Source organism: Anomaloglossus baeobatrachus, chromosome 1, assembly GCF_048569485.1.
Source record: "Anomaloglossus baeobatrachus isolate aAnoBae1 chromosome 1, aAnoBae1.hap1, whole genome shotgun sequence".
Classification (NCBI taxonomy): domain Eukaryota; kingdom Metazoa; phylum Chordata; class Amphibia; order Anura; family Aromobatidae; genus Anomaloglossus; species Anomaloglossus baeobatrachus.
This window is the reverse complement of record NC_134353.1, coordinates 776,502,963-776,523,396: the sequence shown is the minus strand read 5'-3', so window position 1 is coordinate 776,523,396 and position 20,434 is coordinate 776,502,963. Positions and strand designations below refer to the sequence as shown.

Genomic DNA, 20,434 nt, shown 5'->3' with positions numbered 1-20,434 from the left:
TCGGACTTCCTGGAAGGCTTGCCGACTGCGTGTGCCACCCTGGTGGTTGATGTATGCTACCGCTGTGGAGTTGTCCGACTGAATTCGGATCTGCTTGCCTTCCAGCCACTGCTGGAAGGCTTGTAGGGCAAGATACACTGCTCTGATTTCTAGAACATTGATCTGAACGGTGGACTCTTGCTGAGTCCACGTACCCTGAGCCCTGTGGTGGAGAAAAACCGCTCCCCACCCTGACAGGCTCGCGTCCGTCGTGACCACCGCCCAGGATGGGGGTAGGAAGGACTTTCCCTTTGACAATGAGGTGGGAAGAAGCCACCACTGAAGAGATTCCTTGGCCGCCTGAGAAAGGGAGACGTTCCTGTCGAGGGACGTCGACTTCCCGTCCCATTGACGGAGAATGTCCCATTGTAGTGGACGCAGATGAAACTGCGCGAAAGGGACTGCCTCCATTGCTGCTACCATCTTCCCTAGGAAGTGCATGAGGCGTCTCAAGGGGTGTGACTGGCCTTGAAGGAGAGATTGCACCCCTGTCTGTAGTGAACGCTGTTTGTCCAGCGGAAGCATCACTATCGCTGAGAGAGTATGAAACTCCATGCCAAGGTATGTTATCGATTGGGTCGGGGTGAGATTTGACTTTGAAAAGTTGATGATCCACCCGAAACTCTGGAGAGTCTCCAGCGCAACGTTCAGGCTGTTTTGGCATGCCTCTTGAGAGGGTGCCTTGACAAGTAGATCGTCCAAGTAAGGGATCACAGAGTGACCCTGAGAGTGCAGGACTGCTACTACTGCTGCCATGACCTTGGTGAAGACCCTTGGGGCTGTCGCCAAACCGAAAGGCAGGGCTACGAACTGAAGGTGTTCGTCTCCTATAACGAAGCGTAGAAAACGCTGGTGCTCTGGAGCAATCGGCACGTGGAGATAAACATCTTTGATGTCTATTGATGCTAGGAAATCTCCTTGAGACATTGAGGCGATGACGGAACGGAGGGATTCCATCCGGAACCGCCTGGTTTTCACATGCTTGTTGAGCAGTTTTAGGTCCAGAACAGGACGGAAAGACCCGTCCTTTTTTGGCACCACAAACAAATTGGAGTAAAAACCGTGACCTTGTTCCAGAAGAGGAACGGGGGTCACCACTCCTTCCGCTTTTAGAGTGGACACCGCTAGCCGCAGAGCATCGGCTCGGTCGGGAGGTGGAGAAGTTCTGAAGAAGCGAGTTGGAGGACGAGAGCTGAACTCTATCCTGTACCCGTGAGACAGAATGTCTCTCACCCAACGGTCTGTGATCTGTGGCAGCCAAATGTCGCCAAAGCGGGAGAGCCTGCCACCGACCGAGGATGCGGAGAGAGGAGGCCGAAAGTCACGAGGAAGCCGCCTTGGTAGCGGGTCTTCCGGCTGTCTTTTTTGGGCGTGACTGAGTTCGCCAAGAATCTGAGCTCCTCTGATCCTTTTGAGTCCTTTTGGACGAGGAGAATTGGGACCTGCCTGAGCCTCGAAAGGACCGAAACCCCGACTGTCCTCTCCTCTGTTGGGGTTTATTTTGTCTGGGCTGAGGTAAAGATGAATCTTTACCCTTGGAGTGTTTAATGATTTCATCTAAGCGCTCCCCAAACAGTCGGTCACGAGAAAATGGCAAACTGGTTAAACACTTTTTGGAAGCAGAATCTGCCTTCCATTCTCTTAACCACAAGGCTCTGCGTAAAACTACGGAGTTGGCGGACGCCACTGCCGTACGGCTCGTAGAGTCTAGGACAGCATTAATCGCGTAAGACGCAAATGCAGACATTTGAGAGGTTAAGGGTGCCACCTGCGGAGCAGATGTACGTGTGACCGTGTCAATCTGTGTAAGACCAGCTGAAATAGCTTGGAGTGCCCATACGGCTGCGAATGCTGGAGCAAACGACGCCCCGATAGCTTCATAGATGGATTTCAACCAGAGCTCCATCTGCCTGTCAGTGGCATCTTTAAGTGCCGCCCCATCTTCCACTGCAACTAAGGATCTAGCTGCAAGCCTGGAGATTGGAGGATCCACCTTGGGACACTGGGTCCAGCCCTTGACCACGTCTGGGGGAAAAGGATAACGTGTATCCTTAAGCCGCTTGGAAAAACGCTTATCCGGATAAGCGTGGTGTTTCTGGATTGCCTCTCTAAAGTCAGAGTGGTCCAGAAATACACTTAATTTACGCTTGGGATACCTGAAATGGAATTTCTCCTGCTGTGAAGCTGTCTCCTCCACAGGAGGAGCAGGGGGAGAAATGTCCAACATTTTATTGATGGACGCTATAAGATCATTCACTATGGCGTCACCATCTGGTGTATCCAAATTGAGAGCGGTCTCAGGATCAGAATCCTGATCAGCTATCTCCGCCTCATCATACAGAGAGTCCTGCTGGGACCCCGACCAGTGTGATGAAGTCGAGGGCCGCTCATAGCGAGCTCGTTTAGGCTGTCTGGGACTGTCGTCCGTGTCAGAGCCATCACCCTGGGATGCAAGAGACACCCCCGGATCCCGGAGCTGTTCCGACTGAGGGGGACCAGGGAGCAATGAGTTAACAGTGTCCATGGCCTGAGGTACTGGTCTAGACTGCAATGTTTCAAGAATTTTAGTCATAGTCACAGACAATCTGTCAGCAAAGACTGCAAACTCCGTCCCTGTCACCTGGACAGTATTTACAGGAGGTACTGCCTGGGTCACCTCCAGCAGAGGGCCCCGGCCGAGCAAGTGCCACAGGGGCCGAGCACTGCACACAGTGGGGGTCAATGGAACCTGCCGGTAGAACAGCCCCACAAGCGGTACAAGCAGCATAGAAAGCCTGTGCCTTGGCACCTTTGCTTTTTGCGGTCGACATGCTGTTGTGTCCTCTGAGAAATCTAGGAGGGTATATAGCAAAGGATCCCCAGCGACCGTACAGTGCAATATAAAGCTGCAAGCATAAAATACAATATACACTTCGGCACCAGTGGGGGTCAGCCCTTGAGGGCAGCTTACCGCCCGCTGAACAGCGGGTGTGTGGGCACCAGAATCCCGTGTCTGGGTCTCCCAGTCTCCTCTCTCCAGCTCAGACTGCACACAGTAATGGCTGCCGGCGTCCTGTGAAGAGAGGTGGATCGTGGGCATGCCTCAAACAAAGTGCGGGAAACTGGCGTCCCACTGTGCCCAGTGTGAGGGCTGGAGTATGCAAAGCAGACTCCAGCCCTCTGCGCTGACGTTCTGTACAGCGTCCCGCCCTTCCCCTGACTGGCAGGCCTGGGGGCGGGAACGAAACGAAACTAGGCCGCAGAAAGCCGGGGACTCGAGTAATAAGCGCGGCCGTGATATATGCACGGCCAGCGCGGAAGTCCCCGGCGCACCACAAGTCCCAGCCGCGCCGCAGCGAAAAAAAAAAACAAAACTGACAACAGCGGCCGCGCGGCAGTTTCAAATACATGTCCCCTCTCAGCAAAGCTGTAGATAGGAATGGCACCAGCGCGCAGCGCTGTTGTCCCCGGCGCACTAACACACCCAGCAATGCTGCAGTGTGCGCGCGGACTGTACGGGAACACAGAGTACCTTGGCGTAGCAGGGCCCTGTCCCTGACGATACTCCGCTCCATATCCAGCAGATTCCCAGGGGCTGTGGACGGAGCACGGTCTCTGTGCCTGGAGACCGGTAAATCCCACTTCACCCAGAGCCCTAAGGGGGATGGGGAAGGATGCAGCATGTGGGCTCCAGCCTCTGTACCCGCAATGGGTACCTCAACCTTAACAAACACCGCCGACAAAAGTGGGGTGAGAAGGGAGCATGCTGGGGGCCCCATATGGGCCCTCTTTTCTTCCATCCGACATAGTCAGCAGCTGCTGCTGACTAAACAGTGGAGCTATGCGTGTATGTGTGCCTCCTTCGCACAAAGCATGAAAACTGAGGAGCCCGTGATCCCACGGGAGGGTGTATAGCCAGAAGGGGAGGGGCCTTACACTTTTAAGTGTAATACTTTGTGTGGCCTCCGGAGGCAGTAGCTATACACCCAATTGTCTGGGTCTCCCAATTAGGAGCGACAAAGAAAAGCAGGTGAACTTCACCCGACTTCATTTAATGCCGCGCGGCTCTGTGTGCCGTGTAAATAAATAAATAATTAAAAAATCCGGCGTGCGGTCCCCCCCTATTTTAATACCAGCCAGATAAAGCCATACGGCTGCAGGCTGGTATTCTCAGGATGGGGAGCCCCACGTTATGGGGAGCCCCCCAGCCTAACAATATCAGCCAGCAGACGCCCAGAATTGCCGCATACATTAGATGCGACAGATCTGGGACTGTACCCGGCTCTTCCCGATTTGCCCTGGTGCGTTGGCAAATCGGGGTAATAAGGAGTTATTGGCAGCCCATAGCTGCCAATAAGTCCAAGATTAATCATGTCAGGCGTCACCCCGAGATACCTTCCATGATTAATCTGTAAATTACAGTTAAAAAACACACACCCGAAAAATCCTTTATTAGAAATAAAAAACACTAACAAATTCCCTCATTACCAATTTATTACCCACAACAAAGCCCTCCTTGTCCGGCGTAATCCACGGTCCTCCAGCATCGCATCCAGCTCGGCTGCATGCAGGTGACAGGAGCAGCAGAAGACACAGCCGCTCCTGTCACCTGCACGCAGCTAATGAAGAGAGCCATGTGATCGGCTGAGCTGTCACTGAGGTTACCTGGATCCAGCGGTGGATGCAGCGGTGGCCGCAGGTAACCTCAGTGACAGTTCAGCTGATCGCGTTACTCACCTCATTTGCTGGTGATTTCCCCCCCTCTCTCATACTCACCGATCCCCGATCACCGGCGCTGCACGGCGTTCACACTGCTCCGGCGGCTTTTCCTTTTTTGAAAAAGCCGGCCGCTCATTAAACAATCTCGTATTCCCTGCTTTCCCCGCCCACCGGCAAATGTGATTGGTTTCAGTGAGACACGCCCACACGCTGAGTGACAGCTGTGTCACTGCACCCAATCACAGCAGCCGGTGGGCGTGTCTATACTGTGCAGTAAAATAAATAAATAATTAAAAAATCCGGCGTGCGGTTCCCCCTATTTTAATACCAGCCAGATAAAGCCATACGGCTGCAGGCTGGTATTCTCAGGATGGGGAGCCCCACGTTATGGGGAGCCCCCCAGCCTAACAATATCAGTCAGCAGCCGCCCAGAATTGCCGCATACATTAGATGCGACAGTTCTGGGACTGTACCCGGCTCTTCCCGATTTGCCCTGGTGCGTTGGCAAATCGGGGTAATAAGGAGTTATTGGCAGCCAATAGCTGCCAATAAGTCCTAGATTAATCATGTCAGGCGTCTCCCCGAGATTCCTTCCATGATTAATCTGTAAGTGACAGTAAATAAACACACACACACACCCGAAAAAATCCTTTATTAGAAATTAAAAACACAAACACATTCCCTCATTACCAATTTATTACCCACAACAAAGTCCTCCTTGTCCGGCGTAATCCACGGTCCTCCAGCGTCGCATCCAGCTCTGCTGCATTCAGGTGACAGGAGCAGCAGAAGACACAGCCGCTCCTGTCACCTGCACGCAGCTAATGAAGAGAGCCGTGTGATCGGCTGAGCTGTCACTGAGGTTACCTGGATCCAGCGGTGGATCCAGCGGTGGCCGCGGGTAACCTCAGTGACAGCTCAGCTGATCGCGCTACTCACCTCATTTGCTGCGTGGAGCTGACCGGAGCGGCGGTGAGTAGCGCGATCAGCTGAGCTGTCACTGAGGTTACACGCGGCCACCGCTGGATCCAGGTAACCTCAGTGACAGCTCAGCCGATCACACGGCTCTCTTCATTAGCTGCGTGCAGGTGACAGGAGCGGCTGTGTCTTCTGCTGCTCCTGTCACCTGCATGCAGCAGAGCTGGATGCGACGCTGGAGGACAGTGGATTACGCCGGACAAGGAGGGCTTTGTTGTGGGTAATAAATTGGTAATGAGGGATTGTTAGTGTTTTTTATTTCTAATAAAGGATTTTTCGGGTGTGTGTTTTTTAACTGTAGTTTACAGATTAATCATGGAAGGTGTCTCATAGACGCCTGACATGATTAATCTAGGACTTATTGGCAGCTATGGGCTGCCAATAACTCCTTATTACCCCGATTTGCCAACGCACCAGGGCAAATCGGGAAGAGCCGGGTACAGTCCCAGAACTGTCGCATATAATGTATGCGGCAATTCTGGGCGGCTGCTGACTGATATTGTTAGGCTGGGGGGCTCCCCATAACGTGGAGCTCCCCATCCTGAAAATACCAGCCTTTAGCCGTATGGCTTTATCTGCCTGGTATTAAAATTGGGGGGGACCTCACGCCGGATTTTTTAATTATTTATTTAATTTTACTGCACAGTATAGACACGCCCACCGGCTGCTGTGATTGGGTGCAGTGACACAGCTGTCACTCAGCGTGTGGGCGTGTCTCACTGCAACCAATCATATTTGCCGGTGGGCGGGGAAAAGCAGGGAATACGAGATTGTTTAATGAGCGGCCGGCTTTTTCAAAAAAGGAAAAGCCGCCGGAGCTGTGTGAACGCCGTGCAGCGCTGGTGATCGGGGATCGGTGAGTATGAGAGAGGGGGGGACACTTCAGTCACTCGGGGGATTAGCGGTCACCGGTGAATCCTTCACCAGTGACCGCTAATCAGGACGCTACACAGACAGAGCCGCGGAGTCGCTGTAAAGTCCCCTTTACACACTGAAACTTGCTAGCGATGCATGCTGCACAGCGGGAAACAAAGGACCTAGGAATGGTCCTGAACGATTTGTAGCGATCACAACTTCACAGCAGGGGCCAGGTCGCTGATAGGTTTCACACACTGCAATGTCGCTGGGGAGGTCGCTGTAACGTCACAAAACCGGTGACGTTACAGCGATGTCGTTTGCGATGTTGCAGTGTGTAAACCCAGCTTTACTCTTCTTTCCTTCATTCTCATCTAATCTTTTACACTAACATATCTTCTTCCTTATTCGGCTTCTACGTATTTGTCCTATTTCTTCTAGTTTGTATTTAATGTTTCAGGTTAAGGAGTTCATGTAGGGTACCTAAAATATTAGAAAGTATGATGTTGTTTCAGCAATATTGCCCAGAACACCCCATGTACAATTATTATTGGAAAAATTCAATGGAATTGATTATGTGTCAATATGCTATACTAATAAACACAGTTTAAACATAAATCAGGTCAGGGGTAATAAAAGATCCTCTAAGTTTTCTGAGATGTGAATATTTAAGCATGTTTACTTGAGTCGTCACACTACTGAAACTTTAGAGGGAATCCATGGGTCTTAAAAGGATAAAGATAAGAAATGAAGGGAATTTTGTTACTTACCGTAAATTCCTTTTCTTCTAGCTCCTATTGGGAGACCCAGACGATTGGGTGTATAGCTACTGCCTCCGGAGGCCACACAAAGCATTACACTAAAAAGTGTAAGGCCCCTCCCCTTCTGGCTATACACCCCCAGTGGGATCACTGGCTCACCAGTTTTAGTGCAAAAGCAAGAAGGAGGAAAGCCAATAACTGGTTAAACAAATTCACTCCGAGTAACATCGGAGAACTGAAAAACCGTTCAACATGAACAACATGTGTACCCGAAAAAACCCAAAAATCCCGAAGGACAACAGGGCGGGTGCTGGGTCTCCCAATAGGAGCTAGAAGAAAAGGAATTTACGGTAAGTAACAAAATTCCCTTCTTCTTCGTCGCTCCATTGGGAGACCCAGACGATTGGGACGTCCAAAAGCTGTCCCTGGGTGGGTAAATTAATACCTCAAGTTAGAGCTGCAAAACAGCTCTCCCCTACGAGGAGGCAACCGCCGCCTGCAGGACTCTTCTACCTAGGCTGGCGTCTGCCGAAGCATAGGTATGCACCTGATAATGTTTGGTGAAAGTGTGCAGACTCGACCAGGTAGCTGCCTGGCACACCTGTTGAGCCGTAGCCTGGTGTCGTAATGCCCAGGACGCACCCACGGCTCTGGTAGAATGGGCCTTCAGCCCTGATGGAACCGGAAGCCCAGCAGAACGGTAGGCTTCAAGAATTGGTTCTTTGATCCATCGAGCCAGGGTGGCTTTGGAAGCCTGCGACCCTTTGCGCTTACCAGCGACAAGGACAAAGAGTGCATCGGAACGGCGCAGGGGCGCCGTGCGGGAAATGTAGATTCTGAGTGCTCTCACCAGATCTAACAAATGTAAATTCATCTCATACCGATGAACTGCATGAGGACAAAAAGAAGGCAAAGAGATATCCTGATTAAGATGAAAAGAGGATACCACCTTCGGGAGAAACTCCTGAATGGGGCGCAGCACTACCTTGTCCTGGTGGAACACCAGGAAGGGAGCCTTGGATGACAGCGCTGCTAGCTCAGACACTCTCCGAAGAGATGTGATCGCTACCAGTAAAGCCACTTTCTGTGATAGTCTAGAAAGTGAAACCTCCCTCAGAGGCTCGAAGGGCGGCTTCTGGAGGGCAACTAGTACCCTGTTCAGATCCCATGGATCTAACGGCCGCTTGTACGGGGGTACAATATGACAAACCCCCTGCAGGAACGTGCGCACCTTAGGAAGCCGTGCTAGACGCTTTTGAAAAAAGACGGATAGCGCCGAGACTTGCCCTTTAAGGGAGCCGAGCGACAAACCTTTTTCTAACCCAGATTGCAGGAAAGAAAGAAAGGTAGGCAATGCCAAAGGCCAGGGAGACACTCCCTGAGCAGAGCACCAGGATAAGAATATCTTCCACGTTCTGTGGTAGATCTTAGCGGACGTGGGCTTCCTAGCCTGTCTCATGGTGGCAACGACCCCTTGGGATAATCCTGAAGACCCTAGGATCCAGGACTCAATGGCCACACAGTCAGGTTCAGGGCCGTAGAATTCCGATGGAAAAACGGCCCTTGGGACAGTAAGTCTGGTCGGTCTGGTAGTGCCGACGGTTGGCCGACCGTGAGATGCCACAGATCCGGATACCACGCCCTCCTTGGCCAGTCTGGGGCGACGAGTATGATGCGGCTGTAGTCGGATCTGATCTTGCGTAGCACTCTGGGCAAGAGTGCGAGAGGTGGAAACACATAAGGGAGCCGGAACTGCGACCAATCTTGCACTAAGGCGTCTGCCGCCAGAGTTCTGTGATCGCGAGACCGTGCTAAGAAGGTTGGGACCTTGTTGTTGTGCCTGGACGCCATTAGGTCGACGTCCGGCCTTCCCCAGCGGCTACAGATTTCCTGAAACACGTCCGGGTGAAGGGACCATTCCCCTGCGTCCATGCCCTGGCGGCTGAGGAAGTCTGCTTCCCAGTTTTCTACGCCGGGGATGTGAACTGCGGATACGGTGGAGGCCGTGGCTTCCACCCACGTCAGAAACCGCCGGACTTCCTGGAAGGCTTGCCGACTGCGTGTCCCTCCTTGGTGATTGATGTATGTCACCGCTGTGGAGTTGTCCGACTGAATTCGGATCTGCTTTCCTTCCAGCCACTGCTGGAAGGCTAGTAGGGCAAGATACACTGCTCTGATTTCCAGAACATGGATCTGAAGGGTGGACTCCTGCTGAGTCCACGTACCCTGAGCCCTGTGGTGGAGAAAAAACTGCTCCCCACCCTGACAGACTCGCGTCTGTCGTGACTACCGCCCAAGACGGTGGTAGGAAGGATCTTCCCTGTGATAATGAGGTGGGAAGAAGCCACCATTGCAGAGAGTCCTTCTGTGAAAAGGAGACTTTCCTGTTCAGGGATGTTGACTTCCCGTCCCATTGGCGGAGAATGTCCCAATAAGAGGACGCAGATGAAACTGCGCAAACGGAACCGCCTCCATTGCCGCCACCATCTTCCCGAGGAAGTGCATGAGGCGTCTTAAGGAGTGCGACTGACCTTGACGGAGAGTCTGCACCCCAGTCTGTAGTGACCGCTGCTTGTTCAGCGGAAGCTTCACTAGCGCTGACAGGGTATGAAAACTCCATGCCAAGATACGTTAGTGATTGGGTCGGTGACAGGTTTGACTTTGAAAAGTCGATGATCCACCCGAACGTCTGGAGAGTCTCCAGCGCAACATTCAGGCTGAGTTGGCATGCCTCTTGAGAGGGTGCCTTGACAAGTAGATCGTCCAAGTAAGGGATCACAGAGTGTCCCTGTGAGTGCAAGACTGCTACCACTGCCGCCATGACCTTGGTGAACACCCGTGGGGTTGTCGCCAGACCGAATGGCAGAGCTACGAACTGAAGATGGTCGTCTCCCATCACGAAACGTAGAAAACATTGGTGCTCTGTAGCAATCGGCACGTGGAGATAAGCATCTTTGATGTCTATTGATGCTAGGAAATATCCTTGAGACATTGAGGCAATGACGGAGCGGAGGGTTTCATCCGGAACCGCCTGGCGTCCACGTGCTTGTTGAGCAGTTTTAGGTCCAGAACGGAACGGAAAGAGCCATCCTTTTTTGGCACCACAACCAGATTGGAGGAAAACCGTGTCTTGTTCCTGAAGAGGAACAGGGAGTACCACTCCTTATGCCTGTAGAAGAGCATCGGCTCGGTGGTGAGGTGGGGACGTTCTGAAGAATCGAGTCGGAGGACGAGAACAGAACTCTGTCCTGTGCACGTGGGCACAATGTCCCTCACCCACCGGTCTGTGACCTGTGGCAGCTAAATGTCGCCAAAGGCGAGCGAGTCTGCCATCAACCGCGGATGCGGAGAGATGAGAGAGCTGAGAGTCATGAGGAGACCGCCTTGGTAGCGGTTCCTCCGGCTGCCTTCCTTGGGCGTGATTGAGCCCCCAAAAACTGAGCCCCTCTGAGGCTTTTCAGCTCTTCTGGGCGAGGACAATTGGGACCTGCCCGAGCTTGGGAAGGACCGAAACCTCGACTGTCCTTCCAGGACAGCATTAATAGGGTAAGTCGCAATGCAGACATTGCGAGGTTACGGACGCCCCTGCGGCACAAATGTACATATGCTCAAGACCAGCTGTGCAAGAACAGCTGAAAAACTTAGGGTGCCCATACGGCTGTAAATGCCGGAGCAACCGACACGCCGATAGCCTCATAGACAGATTTCAACCAGAGTCCATCTGTCTGGCATCTTTAAGTGAAGTCCCATCTCCACTGCAACTATAGCTCTAGCCGCAAGCCTGGAGATTGGAGAATCCACCTTTGGACCCTGGGTCCCGCGCTTGACCACGTCAGGGGGAAAAGGATAACGTGTATCGTTAATACGTTTGGAGAAAACGCTTATCTGGTAAGCGTGGTGTTCCTGGACTGCTTCTCTGAAGTCAGCGTGGCCAGAAAAATACTCAATATACGTTTGAGCTACTGAAATGGGACTTCTCCTGCTGTGAAGCTGACTCCGCTGGGGGAGCTGAGGGAGAAAGATCCAACATTCCATTGATGGACGCTATAGGATCATTCCTTATGGCGTCACCATCCGGTGTATCCGGATTGAGAGCGTTGTCAGGATCAAAGTCCTGATGAGCTACGTCTGCCTCATCATACAGAGAGCCTCCTGGGACCCCCCCCCCGGAGCACCGATTTTTATTCCCAATGAGGGTGGCCAGGGAGCAATGATCCAGATTGCCCATGGCCTGTCCGGACTGCAAGTCTCTATCCCATTGCAACTCCATCCCTGTCCTTGGACAGGGTTGACAGGTGGTCCCTTTGGCCACGTCTAGTAGAGACCCCGGCTGACCAAGTGCTCCAGGGGAGCATTGCACACAATGGGGTTCAGTGCCGTGGAACAGTATCACATGCAGTAAAAACAGCATCGAAAGCCTGTGTTGCTTATATGCTGCTGCCGACTAGCCATCTAGGACATAGAGCCAATAATGGCGACCGTACAATGCAATGTATAGCATACAAGCATAAAGTACAATGAACACTGCAGCACATGCAATACAAGCAGCATAGAAAGCCTGTGCCTTGGCACCCCTGCTTTTCTGCCGCTGTAGACTAGCCATCTAGGGGAATATACAGTGCAATGTATAGCATACAAGCATAATTACAAATGAACGCTGCAACCCCTGCAATACAAGCAGCATAGAAAAAACCTGTGCCTCAGCACCCTTGCTTTTCTGCTGCTGTAGTCTAGTCATTCTAGGCGAAAATAGCCCAGACTAGCGACCGTACAGTGCAGTGTATAGCATACAAGCATAAATACACATGAACACTTCAGTACGTGCAATACAAGCAGCATAGAAAGCCTGTGCCTTAGCACCCCTGCTTTCCTGCTGCTGATGTGTCGCCATCTAAGAGGGCATATAGCCAAAGATAGCGACCTATGCAGTGTAAGCATAAAAATACAAATGGACAACTGCGGTATTTAGTGGGGTCAGCACTTCAGGTGCCGCTTACCGCCCGCCTATAAGCGGGTGTGTGGTCGCCCTAGTCCTGTGCCTGGTTGCCCAGAGTCCGATCTCTCAGCTCGGACTGCAGGAATGGCTGCCGGCGTCTTCTCCAGCTCGTGTGAGTAGGGGCGGGCCGTGGGCGTGCCCCCAAGGCAGAGCGGGAAACCGGCGTCCCACAGTGTCCAGTGAGAGGGCTGGAGCATGTAAATAAGGCTCCAGCCCTCGGCGCTGCTGATTGTACAGCGTCTCTCCCCTACCCTGATTGACAGGGTGGGGGCGGGAACGAAGCGGAGCTAGGCCGCAAAAGCCGGGGACTGGATTTATAAGCGCCGCCGCCGTAAAAGCGCGGTCGGCGCTAAGTCCCCGGCGCACTACAAGTCCCAGCCGCGCCGCCGCTCCCGAGCGTCCGGCGCGGTAGTTCCCCATACATAAAGTCACTCAGCTAGGCTGCAGTGACTGTAACCCTTTACTGTCCCCGGCGCACTAGCACACCCAGCAAGTCTGGAGTGTGCTGTGCCTGTGTGTACGGGGACACAGAGTACCTGAATGGTGCAGGGCCTTGTCCCTGAACGGCACTCCCGCTCCACATCCAGCAGGTTCAATGGGTCTGTGGATGGAGCCCGGCCTCAGGGCTTTGGGGCCGGTAAGATCCCACTTCCTCAGAGCCCCTCAGGGGGATGTGGAAGGAAAACAGCATGTGGGCTCCAGCCTCCGTACCAGCAATAGGTACCTCAACCTTACAAACCACCAGCGGGGTGAGAAGGGAGCATGCTGGGGGCCCTATATGGGCCCACTTTTCTTCCATCCGACATAGTCAGCAGCTACTGCTGACTGAACAGTGGAGCTATGCGTGGATGTCTGACCTCCTTCGCACAAAGCAGAAAACTGGTGAGCCAGTGATCCCACTGGGGGTGTATAGCCAGAAGGGGAGGGGCCTTACACTTTTTAGTGTAATGCTTTGTGTGGCCTCCGGAGGCAGTAGCTATACACCCAATCGTCTGGGTCTCCCAATGGAGCGACGAAGAAATATCACATTCGAGTAGTCAGAACTCAAGCATTGGTTGTTTACTAAGGTCTGTAAATAGAAGGTTCACGGAATTGACCACAAAGAAATAAAAAAAAAATGATAAAACTTACTTGGTCACTGCCACGCTAGTCAGTGATGTGGTGGGAGCACCCTTCCTAATTGAAGAAAACAGAAAATAGTTTAATAACAAAAAAATCAGTGAACGAGAAGGGAATAAAATAAAATGATCTAGACAAGAAATAAAAATAAAATAGGAGAGGCATTACTTTCAGCAGTCGCAGTGAAGCAAGAAAAGTAAACCAAGAAAGACAAAAGATTCAGACCTAAAACGTACTGTAAACTGGAACACTAGAAACGCTGTTCCACATTCATTAATTCTGGCATGTCTACCACCAGTGAGAATGTGAGTCCATGAATATACAGTGCCTTGTAAAAGTATTCATACCTGAGGAACTTTTCCACATTTTCACATTACACCTGCAAACTTAATTGTATTTTATTGGACTCAAGTTATATACCAACACAAATTAGAGTAAAGCAGGGTTAGGATATAAGAGAAAAAAAAATAGCCCAAGTGGTGAACATCTCACAGTAACTGTTCAACCCATGATCCAAAAATGGAAGAAGTATGGCACAACTGGAAACCTACCAAGACATGGCTGTCCACCTAAACTGACATGCCAAGCAAGAAGCGATCTATTTGGAGAAGCAGCTGAGACGTCAACGGTCACTCTGCAGGAGCAGCAGAGAACGAAAGCTCAGGTGGGAAAATCTGTACACATGGCAAATTAGTTATATACTGCACAAACCTGGTCATGGAAGAGTGACAAGAAGAAAGCCATTGAGAATCTGTGACAAGACTTGAAAATTGCTGTTCACAGACGCTCTACATCCAAGCTCACAAGAGCAAGAGTTATTTTTAGAGAGGAGCGGACCTGTTGAAGTTCGTCAGGTTCAGACGAACTTTAGATAAAGTTCATTTCAACACCTGGACTTGACCTGAACCCCATTAGAAGTCAATGATTGGGCAGTTTGGCTATCCGCCCACATACAGCCACCTCAAGTTTGCTCATCTCTAGCCATTTTGCAAAGAAGAATGGGCAAAGAAAAAAAAATAAAAATTCAGCCTCTAGACGTGCATAGATGATATAAACATACCCCTCAAGACATGAAGAGGTAATTGCAGCGAAAGGTGGTTCCTACAGAGAATTGACTCAGGGGGCTAAATACAAATGCACATCCAAATTTTCAGATTATTTTTAAAATATTTAGAAAACCATGTATCAATTCCTTTACATTTCACAAATATTTGCCATTTTGTGTTGTTATATCATAAAATCCCAATAATAGAATACATTTAAGTCTGGTGGTGTAACATGAAAGAAAATGTGGAAAAGTTCGTGGGGTATGAATACTTTTCAAGGCACTGTATACATCCTTACAGATGCACACTTTGATTTCCTTTGTATCAAATAGCTTTTTTACCTTTAGTGTGCTGGGCTTGCGCAGTACTTTATATATATTTAAAATAAAAAAAAAAAAAGGATCAGGTAATGAATTACGTAACGAATGGCCATCCGTTATGATCACTTTACTCTAAATTACCAAATAAACGGAGAACAGCTGGATTTTAATTAAATGAAAGGCATTAAAAAAGGAATAGATCCTGTAATGATCATTTTAGTTCCAAGGTTGTCATGACAAAATGGAAATAAATACGCGACATGTGAACCGAGCCCAATTAAGCCTATGCATTTCTCCAACAGAATCACTTCTCGTTATGTAGTCATTTCTTACCATAGACACACATCTCCACAAATAAGAGCAAGAGCATTATTCCAGCCATATACAGCAACTGGAAAATTGAAAGCGGTGATAATTCCCACCAGTCCTACGGGATTCCACTGTTCTATCAGCGCATGCCCAGGCCCTACATTAAAAAATAAGTAATGTGTTACAACTGCTGTTTGTACGCACTCATGCTTTTCTTTATATAAATGAAAATAATGAACAACCACAAAAATCAAAAAATCGGCGATTTTAACCAAACACATTAACAAAAAAGTGTACTTAGTAGCAGGCTTAAGGCCCAACTTTCTCACAAAATTCGAGTCTACATTTTTCCTCTTAGGTCCCCCTCATTGTAAAAAGTACAAGATCTTGAGTGATCGCATGAGATCTGGAGTCAAAGTAAATCACCACTGCCGTATCTGTTACCAAACAGTAATTGCTGAGTAAAGGATGCGGCAGCGCTGGTTTAGTTCAAAGCACATGATCTCGCTCTTAGAATAGGTTCACAAGACTAATTGCCATCCGTTATATTAACAAAAAAAAAAAAAGTTATTCTATGTAAAGCCACTATTTAGCATTTGATTTTCATGGCACAACAAGTCTTAAAACATACAAAACTTTATTTGGTCTTGTACATTTTTAATAACTGCTGCTAAATAAATAAAAGGTATTGCATAAGATTTGCATGCAGATGACAAATGTGAAAAAAGTGGTCTGGGTTTTCGGGATAAGACTCAGACGATTTTAAAGCACTTGTGTGAACCTGATTTTACTGTCAGAGCGGCTGCAGAGGGTTGCGGCATTCAACTCTACATGCCAGGATCACGTAACCTAAAAGAACAGACCTAACAAAATCGTGTCTTTTCAATTGGCATTTTTGTACTATTCTCAGTATTTTTGATAAATCATATTTAGAAAAAAATACCTGTCTGTGGCTGCCCACTGTTTTTGTAAATAAAAAGGGCAGCTACAAACAGACGATGGCTTAACCCTTATCATAAAATTGTCACATAGTAAGAAAACTTCCTTTACATACAATTAGCGGTTTATTATCTTCCAGAAAAATGCTCAAGTTTCCCACTGACTTCCATTATACTTGGTAGACGAGCAGCACGCATCCGAGCGTCTGACCTCTTCATTACAAATACAGAGAACCAGAGCCTGGTAGAGCTCGCTCATCACGAATACTTATGTAGCGCCCCGGAAGCCACCAGGGAGCTACAGGGTTCTGCATCCTAACCAGGATGCAGGGCCTACCCCCTAGGGACCCGGAAGACCAGTGACAGTCACTCACAAATACACCAGGTAATCCCAGTTTTCCCCCCAACAATCCCCCATACAATGGTACAGGGCTAGGGTTGGACCAATGGATGGCTGCCTAGAGGTGGAGCCAGTCTAGTCCACTAGTTGACCAGATGGGAGGGGCAGATTGAGGACAGACAGGAAGAGACGCACTGGCACGGGGTTGACAGTAACCTGGTGCCCAGGAGGGTAGTTGCCAGTGGAGTACTCCCGGAACTACGCCCCGACAGGGTACAAAACCCTAGGACAAGCAGAAGCTCCAGGCCAGCCTGTTAACATCTGCACAGCAAGGGGACCATCAAGGACCTCGCTGACCCCAAGAATCTGAGACTCAGTAGCAAAGAGAGAGCCGGGGACAGGACCAGAGACTCCAACCCCACAGGGTTCACGCTACCATCAGGCAGACAGCAGTGGAAAGAAACACCACCGGACGGGGACCCCCAGTTGCTCTACACCACAAGGACCCACCAACCAGAGACAGGTGCAGGGGAAGAAGGCACCAGATTACTAAACTGGCACTGGGATGAAGGGAACCTGGAGGTGAAACCAGCTGGCCTCGGGAACCAGTTACCACCAGCAAAAGCGAGTAAAAACCCAGTTGCACTGAACTCGTGTGGACTACCTTCTACTGATACCTGTCACATCACCTACCCTCTGGGGCCCGGCCCTGCCTGCCGAAGTCCTACCATCCAGGCTGCCATTAACACCAGCACCAGTAGCGGACATTGTGCATTGGAGGCTTCATCCACATAGCCGCAACACCGCAAGTGGCATCACGTGTGAACATTATCCTAATCCCTTGTAAATATATCCCTTTACAAAAAGGGCCCATGGCACGGAACCTGCCAACAGCCACCAAAGTGACATTCCTCAGATATACACCGCCCGGGACAGAGTACCCCATAACTCTGGGCGCAACACTTACCTACCAGACAACTCTGGCTGTGCTCTCAGCTCTGTGTCAGTCACTGAACGGCTGGAGCATGCACAATATTTTGCATATCAGCATCCACAGTTCGCTCAGTAGAACAAAACAATGGGGGACATAGGGCAAATGAAGAGGATTAGCTCTTCTCCAGTAGACAAATAGAATTTTATTTTATCCAGCTACCTGAGAGATTCTTAAGGAGGATGTTCTGAAGCAGACTACCCCTGTGAATAACATTTACAAACTATAACGTGGTGGTTCTGAAGTGAGATTCAGTCCTGCCACAGCGCTTTCCACGCCTCTGGTACTGTGTGATCAGTGTCCCATCCGTTTCATGTAAAAAATATCAGAGTATATGCTCATGTAAAAAATATCAGAGTATAGGCTCATGCACATGATAGCCTCCTACACAGCACTATCTGGCAGCACAAGGTCTTCATGTGCAACTATACGGTGCTCCCCTGGGCCCATATAGAAATCCTCCCCAAGAAACACTTACTTTCAGATGGTAATATAGGTCCACCGAGAATACGGGACAGGCCGACAGCATAGTCACATATATCAACATATTCTTGCACTTCACCAATACCTTCCACCAAAATCTTTCCCATTTCCAAGGATTCCTGAAAAAAAAAAAAAAAAAAAAATGTATATATTTTTGGGTGCATGAAAAATTGCAGATAACCGAGATAAGGCAGCAGAATTTATAAGAATTTTTTTGGGGACTTCAATTCAAACAGCTCCATATTTGTTGCAAGTAGCGAGTGGTACTGCATCTGAGTCGCATCTTAGTGAATTGGACATCAGGAGCAGAAGGCTGCCAAATCTACAGCGTAGTGTCAGGTAAACAAAGGTGACGTTGCATTCAAAAGGAGCACCTCAGCTCCCTCAGTCAGCTAACGGCTAGGGGTGTTAGGAGTTGGATCTGAATTTTATGGTTTATCTAATGATATGTTATCAAAAGGTCAAGGATAAAAAGGCAGGATCACCAAGCAATCGCCCTCCCAGTGAGAAATAGCTAGGCATACAAATTGCCCGATACCATCCACTGTCTGATATTGTTCACGATTGGGATACATGAAGTCTCTATACAACCACATAACCAAGAATTTTCCTCCTTGTCAAAGTCAATCATATATGTTGTTCAGACTCAATTTCTTACTAGATGTCCTAAAAGTTTGATCTTTTTTCGTAGCGCATCGCCAATTTGGCGCACTATTTCCCCACGCTTAGGAGCTGGAACCTAAGAAAAACAGAAAGAATAAAAATTATTAGATTAAATACCCAAAAAAGAACAAAAAAACACCACACAACAAATCAGAAACACGCCAAGCTACTAATATATGACAAAGATTGCCTGAAGACCCCAAACAAAGGCATCATGATTAGTTGGGCCAGGATTTCTAGTCATGTATAAATGTAAAAATATTAGGATGGCATGAAACTGTATGTAATTTGTAGATTAATTCTAAACATACACTGTAAAGATTTAAGCCATGATGAAGCTTGAGTTTGGCCAGATTAACATGGAGCAAAACTGGTCAGAATTTTACAGTAGTATAAGCCACAACCAAAAGCAGATAAAAGAAAACAAAAAAAAAGATCACGTTTGATTGGAACATCTGGTCAGGGCTGGACATGTCTCATCGCACCTAATAATTTCCTATCCTGCCACATTACAAAATACCGCAACTATGACAGTCAAAAATATTTCCAAAGTTTGTTTGATTTTATGCAGCTGGTCGCAAGTTGCACAGAAAATACTTGTCAAAAGACATCAGCGCAAGTCATATGTGACTTGTCTCCAATTTGGCCATTTTTGGTTGTAGAAAAGTTGCACAAATATTCTTCGGGGTGCATTTTGTCTGAGAAATAATTTCGAGCAGGTCACTGTGCAGCGCCAGCAATTAGCTTTTCTTTTTTGCTTGAACTCCCAATTTTGGCTTGAAAAGATATGTACAAAGGGTACCTACAGCTGGCAAAAATTTAGAGACCACTGCAAAATTTTCAGGCTTTTTTTATTTTTCTCATAGGTATATTTGAGTAAAGAAGGGAATTTTGTTTACTTACCGTAAATTCCTTTTCTTCTAGCTCCAATTGGGAGACCCAGACAATTGGGTGTATAGCTTCTGCCTCCGGAGGCCACACAAAGTATTACACTTAAAAGTGTAAAGCCCCTCCCCTTCTGCCTATACACCCCCCGTGCATCACGGGCTCCTCAGTTTTGGTGCAAAAGCAAGAAGGAGGAAAAGTTATAAATTGGTTTAAAGTAAATTCAATCCGAAGGAATTTCGGAGAACTGAAACCATTCAACATGAACAACATGTGTACACAAAGAACAACAGCCCGAAGGGAACAGGGGCGGGTGCTGGGTCTCCCAATTGGAGCTAGAAGAAAAAGGAATTTACGGTAAGTAAACAAAATTCCCTTCTTCTTTGTCGCTCCATTGGGAGACCCAGACAATTGGGACGTCCAAAAGCAGTCCCTGGGTGGGTAAAATAATACCTCGTAATAGAGCCGTAAAACGGCCCTTTCCTACAGGTGGGCAACCGCCGCCTGAAGGACTGGCCTACCTAGGCTGGCATCCGCCGAAGCATAGGTATGCACCTGATAGTGTTTCGTGAAAGTGTGCAGGCTCGACCAGGTAGCCGCCTGACACACCTGCTGAGCCGTAGCCTGGTGCCGCGAAGCCCAGGACGCACCCACGGCTCTGGTAGAATGGGCTTTCAGCCCTGAGGGAACCGGAAGCCCAGAAGATCGGTAAGCTTCGAGAATTGGTTCCTTGATCCACCGAGCCAGGGTTGATTTGGAAGCCTGTGACCCTTTACGCTGGCCAGCGACAAGGACAAAGAGTGCATCCGAGCGGCGCAGGGGCGCCGTACGAGAAATGTAGAGTCTGAGTGCTCTCACCAGATCTAACAAGTGCAAGTCCTTTTCACACTGGTGAACTGGATGAGGACAAAAAGAGGGTAAGGAGATATCCTGATTGAGATGAAAGGGGGATACCACCTTAGGGAGAAATTCCGGAACCGGACGCAGAACCACCTTGTCCTGGTGAAACACCA

The 20,434-nt window shown here is 49.2% G+C and overlaps 1 protein-coding gene across 1 annotated transcript in view; it reads right to left on the bottom strand.

Annotated features, from left to right (window-relative positions):
* Positions 1–20,434, bottom strand: part of ALDH7A1 (aldehyde dehydrogenase 7 family member A1) — a 121,520-nt gene that overhangs the window by 53,533 nt on the left and 47,553 nt on the right. Inside the window, exons 4-7 of the mRNA XM_075341871.1 lie at positions 18,532–18,612; positions 17,869–17,992; positions 15,146–15,278; positions 13,459–13,503 (exon numbers count right to left, since the gene is read on the bottom strand). Coding sequence (XP_075197986.1) covers positions 13,459–13,503; positions 15,146–15,278; positions 17,869–17,992; positions 18,532–18,612 — 383 coding nt within the window. The remainder of the gene's footprint in view (positions 1–13,458; positions 13,504–15,145; positions 15,279–17,868; positions 17,993–18,531; positions 18,613–20,434) is intronic.